Source organism: Teleopsis dalmanni, chromosome 1 (assembly GCF_002237135.1).
Source record: "Teleopsis dalmanni isolate 2A chromosome 1, ASM223713v2, whole genome shotgun sequence".
Lineage (NCBI taxonomy): Eukaryota > Metazoa > Arthropoda > Insecta > Diptera > Diopsidae > Teleopsis > Teleopsis dalmanni.
This window is the reverse complement of record NC_051846.1, coordinates 100106191-100114151: the sequence shown is the minus strand read 5'-3', so window position 1 is coordinate 100114151 and position 7961 is coordinate 100106191. Positions and strand designations below refer to the sequence as shown.

At 33.0% G+C, this 7961-nt stretch overlaps 1 protein-coding gene across 1 annotated transcript; it reads right to left on the bottom strand.

Moving 5' to 3' along the window:
- Positions 1–213: 213 nt before the first annotated feature.
- On the bottom strand, positions 214–4353 carry LOC119662372. Its single transcript, XM_038071979.1, has 5 exons — positions 3895–4353; positions 1988–3077; positions 1770–1903; positions 356–1669; positions 214–312 (listed from the first exon to the last, which is right to left on the bottom strand). The coding sequence occupies exons 1-5, from the start codon at positions 4351–4353 to the stop codon at positions 214–216; spliced, it is 3096 nt and encodes a 1031-aa protein (XP_037927907.1).
- Positions 4354–7961: the final 3608 nt, after the last annotated feature.

The following is a 7961-nucleotide window of genomic DNA, read 5'->3' as shown; positions in this document are numbered from 1 at the left end:
CGCTTACTTTTGAGCTGATATTCTGTTTTACTTGTTTACCTTCTCCAGTTATCCATTGCAGAGCTATATTTGAATCTGTCGACATGTTAATAGAAGAAAAATTTATGTTTAACTCAAGCTTTAAAAAATTTACTAATCTGGCTGCAATAAGCGCGGCTGTTAGCTCTAACTTTGGTAAAGTGAGTTCGCTTTTATTTTTATTTTTAATAGGACTTACTCTGTTTTTAGAACATATAAGGCTTGTAAATAATTTGCCACTAGACAAAATTTCTCGTAGGTATGCAACAGCTCCGTATGCAATCGGGCTCGCATCTGCAAATACATGTAGTTGAATTGTTGACAAATTGGATCTTACCAGGCATCGACTAATAGTAAAATATTTTAAATTATGTAAATCATCACACCATTTATTAAAATCATCCGCTAAGCTTTCAGGCAAGGTAGAGTCCCAGTCTAAATTTTCTTTCCATATCCTCTGCAATAGTGTTTTGATTTTTACAGTAAACGGACCTAAAAATCCTAAGGGATCATAAACTCCAGCCATAATCTTTAATACATTGCGTTTAGTGGGTCTTAAATTCCGAGAAATCTCTATACAGTGATCTAAATTTATAAATAAATTATCTTCATAAATGTTCCATAAAACGCCAAGCACCTTTTGTATCGGATGCTGCTCTTCATTATTTTCTTCAAATTTTCGTCGTAAGTCTTCGCTGTTGGAGGTCCATTTCCGCAAATTAAAACCTCCTATTTTCATTATTTTCGTTGCAATGAGGTATAAATATTCAGCTTCTTGAACAGTTGATATACTAATTATTAAGTCGTCTACGTAAAATGAGTTTTTTAGTTTGTCACATATTAAACCATATTGCTCAACATTGCCTTGCAGATGTTGCTGCATTGTCGACGCTAACAAGAAAGGACTAGCTGTTACACCAAAAGTTACCCTTGCCATTCGATAAATTGCAATTTCCGCTGGTTTGTTATCATCTCTTAAATTTTCATACCAGAGGAAACGATGACTATCTCTATCATTCTGATTTAATGTAATTTGTAAAAATGCTTTTTCTATATCTGCACTCATTGCAATTTTGTGACAACGAAATCTTAGCAATATCGAAGTTAAATCTGCCAATAAGTTCTTACCTAAATCAAGCATATCATTAAGTGATGCCATTCCTGGGTCACTTGAAGAGGCGTTGAACACAATGCGCATTTTTGTTGTAATTTTATCTTCTCTGTACACTGGACGATGCGGCATGTAATATGTTCTCTCATTACTATGGCTATCTGGTACTTCCTCTGCTATTCCAGACTTAATTAGTTCGCGCATTCCAGTGTCGTATTCGATTAGTTTATTATGATCTTTAAATAATTTAGAACTAAGAGTTTTGAGTCGATTTAGAGCATTATTTTTATTATTATGAAGGTAGACATCCTTATCATATTTCCATGGTAGGCTTACAGTATAACGTCCATTAATTTTCGCTAAATTTACTTTTTTAAGAGGTTTTGTACATTCGGGGTATGATTTAATACCAACGGATTCTAAATCCCAAAATTTAGAAACGTCAAAATCGTTTGAATCTTCGATAACATTCAATACATATTCGCGTTTGAGTTTGATTATCTGAACAGCCTTGAATTGTCCAACCGAAAAATGTTTCAACTGCAACCAAATTCTCAGTAATATATTCACAATTATCAGAGTTAAATTGCCAATAATTGTCTTGGCCAATTAATAAATTAATACCAGTCATTTGTTTTACATTTGTGACTACATTTTCAGCCATGTTTTTAATTTTATCATATATGTCACCAGGAACTGGTATAACATCAGCACATATATTTTGCACAACTGAAGCATAAATTTCTTTAATTTCATCGGAATATTGGCTTTGCACTTTTTATATTACACGTTTTATTTGCTTAACTTTTCTATTGTGGCTACTTTGGCCAAACGAAATAATTCGTGTGTTGTCAATACCTACAACCGGTAATTGTAGCTGCTTTGCCAAATATTCGGTAACATATGTTCCTTGACTTCCATTGTCCATAATCACTCTTGTTAAACATTTAGATTCATCACTTGAAACTATCGCTTTAGCGGTTTGTAAATAAACTTCATTTTTTCCAACATTTAACATTGTGTTCAGAGCTGCTGATGAATTTAATGTGCTCGTTTCAGGCAATGCTGGTTTTTCCGTTGTAGTTGTTACCGATTGGCGTTCAACCAAATTGTCTACGCTGTTTAATTTAAACGTTTTATTCTCACAAATAGCACTCATATGGCGACCACTGCAAATGGAACATTTTATCCACTGATTTTTACAGAACTTAGAAGTATGATTTGCCTTACCACATCTGAAGCACCTTCCTTGACCTTTTAATATATTTTTCTTTTGATTAATTCCAATGGTTTTGTCTTTGCAATCACTTGTATTATGATTTGCGCGTTTACAAAAAATGCAATTTCTGTAAATTTGTTCAGAAAAATATAAACCAACGGCTGTGCCTCGTGCTGTCTTTGTTTTGTCATTATCCCTTTTATCTGCATTGCAGTGAGTTGACATTGTTGCTTTTTCTAATGCTTCTACTTCAATTCTGATATGTTCTAATAACGTTATTAGCTGATCATCATATTTTATTTTTGTTATGCTTTCACCATTTTCTGTTGCCGTTGAATTGAGCATAGTCGAATGGTGAATACCTCTTTTTTTCTTTTTATGAAATTCTACTCTTATATTCGGAGGAATTGCTTTTAATATTAAAGAGTATACCATGATTGTATATTGAGAAGAAGGAACGCCGAGAGCCGTGAGTGTTCTAATTGATGATTTTGTTTCATTATACAAACTTCGTAAACCTTTTATATTCGATGATGAATGTACAGCTTGAACGTTAAGTAATTTTTGGATGTACTTTTCGATTATTTTTTCTCTGTCTCCATATTCTTCCAACAACAAATTTAAAGCGTCTTTGTAACATGCTTCTGTTGGAATGAATACCGCTATTTTCGCTGCTGCTTCACCGACTAACGCTTCGTTTAAATAATTAAATTTTGTTGCTGCATCTAGCTTTTTATTATCATTGTTGTGAGTTAAATATTTATTTTATTTAATTTCACGGGTTTTGGCAGTTTTTCTGTATGGTAGTGTGTACGATCTTAGGTGATCGTACATTTTCCCTAAAAATAGGCAAGGTTATTTGCATCTGGGCAGTTGTTGACTAGAACCAAAGCATCAGATCGTCAGTTCGACGATAAGAAATGCTGAGTTTTGGTATTTGGTTAATAATTGGTGTCACGATGTAAGTGATTTTGAAATTGTAAATACGGAAGAATTGCAAAAATATGTAGAGCATTCTTATTAATAATAAAAACTTTGCAAATTTAGCAAAGTAAATTATGAAACTATGGAAAAACCCGATTAGGTAACTAGGGTAATTTGAAGGTCATATATTGGATTTTTGCATCAAGTTTAGGTATATAAGATAGATTTAAAACCACAAAAAGTGAGTTAGAGTTGAGGAGTTAAAGTTGTGAGTTAGATATAAAAAGTGGTTAAGAGAAGAAGTGCTTTGAAGCATAATATACATTTAGACCAACATAAAATGATCAAGCGTAGTAGCGCTGACGAATAAATTTGAAACAAATAAGTCGTGTGTGTCTAAAATTAAAAAAAAAAAACAAAAAATATATTTGTAACAATTTAAAGGAAAATAAATAATTTCAATAAATAAAAATATTGTGAAACTAAACTAAAGTGCTAAGTGTTTCATTAATTGCTAAGGACATTATAAAATAGCTACAGACATTTATGTTAAGAAAATTGTAAAAGGATGCAACTGAAGTTAAATAAAAAAATAACATTTAGTCCAAACTGTTGAAGTCACGTTTTCCATGAGAACCACAACATCATGTACAGCTACTTTAAATTGCTCCCAAAAGGGCAACCAACTTTCAAATGCTCCGTTAAATTTTTTCAATTCTATAGGTTTAAGTCTGACTCCATTACTGTTATTGGAATTTTCAAAGCCCTGAATTATACTTTCCTTAAGGTCTGAGTGAAATGGTTCGTTGCTGGAAATCTTCAGCCGCTGTATGTTATATTCAAGTTTCGCAATAACTGCTATTGCTTTGTCATCATAATCAATTACTATGTCAAAATCTTTGTCATCTTGAACCATTTCATCAGCCTTTTTCAACTTTTCGTGGGCGTTCTGAAGCCGCTTCAGGTTAATAGCCAGGCCTTCTTCAGTAATGTTATCAGGCTCGTTCAAATAATTATTGATCTGATTACACAACTTTGTAAGTAGTGTGCGGCACGATGTCCTATATAGTGGGTCGCTCATATTTTATGATGAATTTTATTTTACGATAAAATTTAAGTATTTAAGTTTCTTTTACACTCGCCCGTTAGATTTTTTTTTTTTTTTTTTTTTTTTTTTTTTTTTTATTGCTACAACTATTTACATTATAAATAACGAGTAGCTTGAATCTGATAAATACTATACATACGTAAATAAGCAATTTTCTACACAAATTACTTTACATTCTAATTCAATGCCATATCAGCGACATTTCGCCGTTTTAATCGTCTCTGTTGTCCATACGAAGTTATGATGTTAACAGCTTCTATGTTGACATGTTGCTGCAACCTCAGTTTGTGTCTTGTTGCTTTCTGTTTTATTTCTTCAGCGACTGTGGACAATTTTAGATCGCGATGTATATCGCTGTTCTTAATGTACCATGGCGCATTTAAAATGTTCCGTAGAACCTTGTTCTGGAAACGTTGGATTATTTCGACGTTACTTTGGCTAGCGCTCCCCCATAGTTCAGCGCCATACGACCATACAGGTTTTAAAATTTGATTATATAGCAGAATCTTGTTTTGCATAGATACTGTGGATTTGCGGCCAATCAGCCATTCCATTTTTCGCAACTTCATGTCAAGCTCGTCCCGTTTCTTTTTTATGTGTTCTTTCCACCGAAGTTTTGCGTCCAACGTTATACCAAGATATTTTGCAGTATTGGCATATGGTATTTGAGTACCTTGAATCGAAATAGGAAGATACTGTATTTTTTTATTTGTAAAATCCACATGAACAGATTTAGCAGAATTCAGTTTGATACGCCATCTTTTTGTCCAATTGTCTAACGAATTTGTAGCTGTTTGTAATTTGGCTATTGATTCTTCAACGGAGTCAGCAATCGCCAAAATAGCAGTATCATCTGCAAATGTTGCAATTTTATTTTCAGGTGTTATTGGCAAGTCCATTGTGTAAAGCAGGTACAGTAGTGGACCGAGTACACTGCCCTGAGGTACACCAGCTTTTATCGCAGAAAGATTTGAATAGCAGTTTTCGTGTTTTACATAAAAGAACCTCGAGGTAATGTAAGACTTCAAAATCGCAAAATATGACGACGGCAAACATGTTTCTAGTTTATTCAAAAGACCTTTGTGCCAGACTTTGTCGAAGGCCTGTGCGACATCGAAGAATACAACAGAACACACTTTTTTACCTTCAATAGCCCTTTCAATTTCATCGACAATGCGGTGTACTTGATCTATAGTTGAATGCTTACCACGAAAACCAAATTGATGGTTTGGTATTAGCTTTTCGGATTTTATTATAGGCACTAGTCTCTTGTAGAATAGCTTTTCAAAGAGCTTCGAAATAGTTGGTAAAATTGAAATTGGTCTATATGACGATATGCATTCTAGTGGCTTGCCTGCTTTTGGAATCATTTTTACTTCTGCGATTTTCCATAGGCTAGGAATATATTTTAGATTTATTGTTGCATTGAATTGCATTAATAATTTGCGAACAGCTTTACCTGGTAACTGCTTTAAAACTTCGGATGTTATAAGGTCAAAGCCAGGCGCCTTTTTATTTTTCAAATCTTTTATTGCTGATTTTAATTCGCGCTTTGTTATTCGATCGATTTGCTGATTTCTACTCTCTGTGACAGTCAGTAATTCATCACACTGTATAATTTTGATAAAAATTCCTTTTTTAATTCGCTTTTTAATTAAATCGCTTTTTAAATTTTACTATAAAATTTAAGTATTTAAGTTTCTTTTACACTCGCCCGTTAGATATTCTTCGTTTATAATTTTGATAAAAATTTCTTTTTTAATTCGCTTTTTAATTAAATCGCTTTTTACTTGCACTATTATATTAGAATATCGACAGTTGTCTTCCCGGGTTTCGGCACCATGTAGAAAATATAGTTTTCACATGAAATAAAATACAACTGTATGCTGCGAGTGTGCATTTATTACCACTTTTAATAAAAAAGAATAATTCAATAGTAAGTATAAAGTTAAAAAAAAAAGAGATTAAAATATTAATTCATGATAAGAGATAAGAGATATTTATGATATTAAGAGATATTTTTTACAATGTCTTCACATGAGGCAACAGCCGTTAACTTGATTAAAACCAAGTTGAAGGGTACTGCCATAAACTTAATTACTAATGAACTGACTGTAGAAGCGATAATACAGAAGCTTCAATCATCCGTAAAGGGTGAATCAACGGAAGTAATAAACGCGAAGATGATGAATGTAAGGCAGAACAGTATGTCAGCCAATGCATATACAGAAGAGATTGAGGAGCTTACGAAATCTCTGGAAAATGCTTACATTTCGGATGGATGTACACCCCAACTAGCATCAAAATATGCAACCCAAACAGCGGTAAAGGCAATGACGAAGAACTGCACCATTGATAAAGTCAAATTAATAATGGAAGCAGGACAGTTTAATAATTTGGATGAAGCAGTGTTAAAATTTGTAAATAGCTGTACGGAATCTACAGGCAGCACAAATACAATATTATTTACAAGAAACAGAGGATATCGCGGAAGTCGCGGATATTATCGTGGACGTGGTAATTCCCGAAGAGCTAATATCAACTACAACAACTATAACAGTAACAACGGAAATAACTTCAATAGGAGATATAATAATAATTACCGTAGTAGAGGTGTCAGTAATTCCTTTAATAATAGAAATAATGATGGAAGGAATGTTAGAATGACCCTTACGGAAAACGAGGTAACCCCCGATACTCAATAGATAAACACAAAAATGGTAAAATCTTTAATATAAATTTAAATTTAACCTCATACATTTCCACAAGATTAACCATGAACAGTGGAATATCTACATTTTTAGTAGACACTGGTGCGGATATTTCGTTAATAAAACTAGGACAAGTGCAAGATATTTATATTGATAAAAATAAAACAATAAGCCTTCACGGCATTGGTCATGATACAGCTACTACACTAGGTAAAGTCACAACCGATTTAAAGGTTGAAAATATACTAATTAAACACGAATTTCATGTAGTAGATGATAAATTCCCAATCCCATCATTGGAATCATTGGACTCGATTTCGTCAAGAAATACAATTGTATACTTGACTATCAAAAATATCAAGATTGGTTAATCTTGCGACCAGATGATTTCCATGAGGATATCGCAATACCAATGAGGTATTCACCAAGTGTTGGTACGATAACAATACCGGCAAGATCTGAAGTGGTTAGACAGGTGAATGTACACTCTTCGGAAAAAGAATTATTAATTCCACAGCAACAACTCCAAGACGGAATATTTGTTGCCAATACAATAGTAACAACACCTAGTGTATTAGTGCGACTAATAAATACAACATATAAAAATGTTGAAATACCAATTCATTCAATAAAAACTGAGAGTCTAAACGACTATGAAATAGTTACACTTAGTACCATCGCAAACGACCAATTAAAATTGCAAAAATTGTCCAAAAACTTTCCAGACTTTGTTAAGTCTGATTTAACTAAACTCTGTTCGGAGTATATTGATGTATTTGCGCTCGAAACTGATAAAATATCAGTTAACAATTTTTATAAACAAAAACTTAGATTAAATACAAACGAGCCTACATACATCAAGAACTATAG